Source organism: Morus notabilis, unplaced genomic scaffold (genome assembly GCF_000414095.1).
Source record: "Morus notabilis unplaced genomic scaffold, ASM41409v2 Scaffold697, whole genome shotgun sequence".
NCBI lineage: Eukaryota > Viridiplantae > Streptophyta > Magnoliopsida > Rosales > Moraceae > Morus > Morus notabilis.
In genome coordinates, this window is record NW_010357121.1 from 633,047 (window position 1) to 634,400 (window position 1,354).

The following is a 1,354-nucleotide window of genomic DNA, read 5'->3' on the forward strand; positions in this document are numbered from 1 at the left end:
AGATTTGTACTTAATTTAACGAAAATAGTAGAAAATAGGCCAATATGAAAAACTTAAGAAAGTATATAGGCCAACTTTTAGTTATAGAAATTAATAAGCCATAATTTATCAAGTTATGGTTCATAACCAGATAAATTATGAATAAAAATGGACAATAACTTGTCAAGTTATGGTTCATAACCAGACAAGTTATGGACAAAAATAATAATTTAGCCTATTTATTAACTTATGTAAACTATTGACTTATTAATTTTAATTCATCTTAAGTCTTGGCCAATTTCCCTCTTTCTCCCTTAATCTAATTGAGGGCTGTAAATAAAGCCCTAAGTCCATGTTTTGGCATTTATTTCAAGTGCAATGAAATTCCAACACCATGATGCGTGCCTCTCCGTTCAGAGGTAAACCACTCTAATTTCCCATACTTGTTACTTTCTGCAATTACTCTTCGTGAGGTTATGGTCCTTATGGATGATCTCTTGTTTGGCAATTTCTCACCGTCAGCATTTGTCAGTCTTGTAGTACTCCACATGCAAATCAATTGAGATTAAACCAAAAAAAAAAAAAAAAACACAAAACAAAACAGACCGGAAGTTTATAACAACCGGATTATTTTCATGAGATAAAAAAGCTTAGCTGCAATGGTCAATATATGACAGAAACAAGTCTACCATACAACAGGAATTACAAGTGATCAGGGGCAAAAAATTAAATGCCATTTGTATTATTAGTAAAAATACAAGGTCAGGTTCAACCAGGATCGACAGCGTTATCAACTTCTTTTTCTTCGCCATGTTTCCTTTAACCTCCTGAGTAACATATACAGAGAAACTAAGGAAATTCTTCAATTCACTGAAACTACAAAGCCGCCAAAACGTAAATACAAAGATGAAGAGTAGAGTCTAATTGCGCCAATGAAAGCAGCATCAACTAATTGGACTTCATGCCACCATTGTCTGTAATAAGTTAATGCTTCCGAATGCTCGATTTGTTTCTACGCAAAACTTATACTTGGTGGGATTCCTTCTGTTTTAAACTTTCTGCAGTTGAATCATGTATTTCAATTCTTTCTTGTTCTTGACTACGTTCTGGTCTGGTTTCAAATAATTTTCCAGTCTTCCCAATAGCAAGAATCAACTCAAGCTGTTTTTGCTGCTGCTCCTACAGACAACACTCAATGCGAGAAATTCTAATTAGCAAATAATACTTCAAAGAGTCTAGCAGAAATAAACTACTTTGCCCCAAGTGTCTAATGATTATGATATCAAATCATCAACTCCAAAACAAACTTAATTGGCACACATGTAAAGTTAGAAAGAGATGCATTGTTCACAACATATATATATATATATATATA

At 33.2% G+C, this 1,354-nt stretch overlaps 1 protein-coding gene across 1 annotated transcript in view; it reads right to left on the reverse strand.

The window, feature by feature from the left end:
• Positions 1-639: 639 nt before the first annotated feature.
• The window catches only part of LOC21404976, a 3,556-nt gene continuing 2,841 nt past the window's right edge, over positions 640-1,354 (reverse strand). Inside the window, exon 3 of the mRNA XM_024166213.1 lies at positions 640-1,158. Within this exon, the coding sequence (XP_024021981.1) occupies positions 1,003-1,158 (156 nt within the window). The 3' untranslated portion in view covers positions 640-1,002. The remainder of the gene's footprint in view (positions 1,159-1,354) is intronic.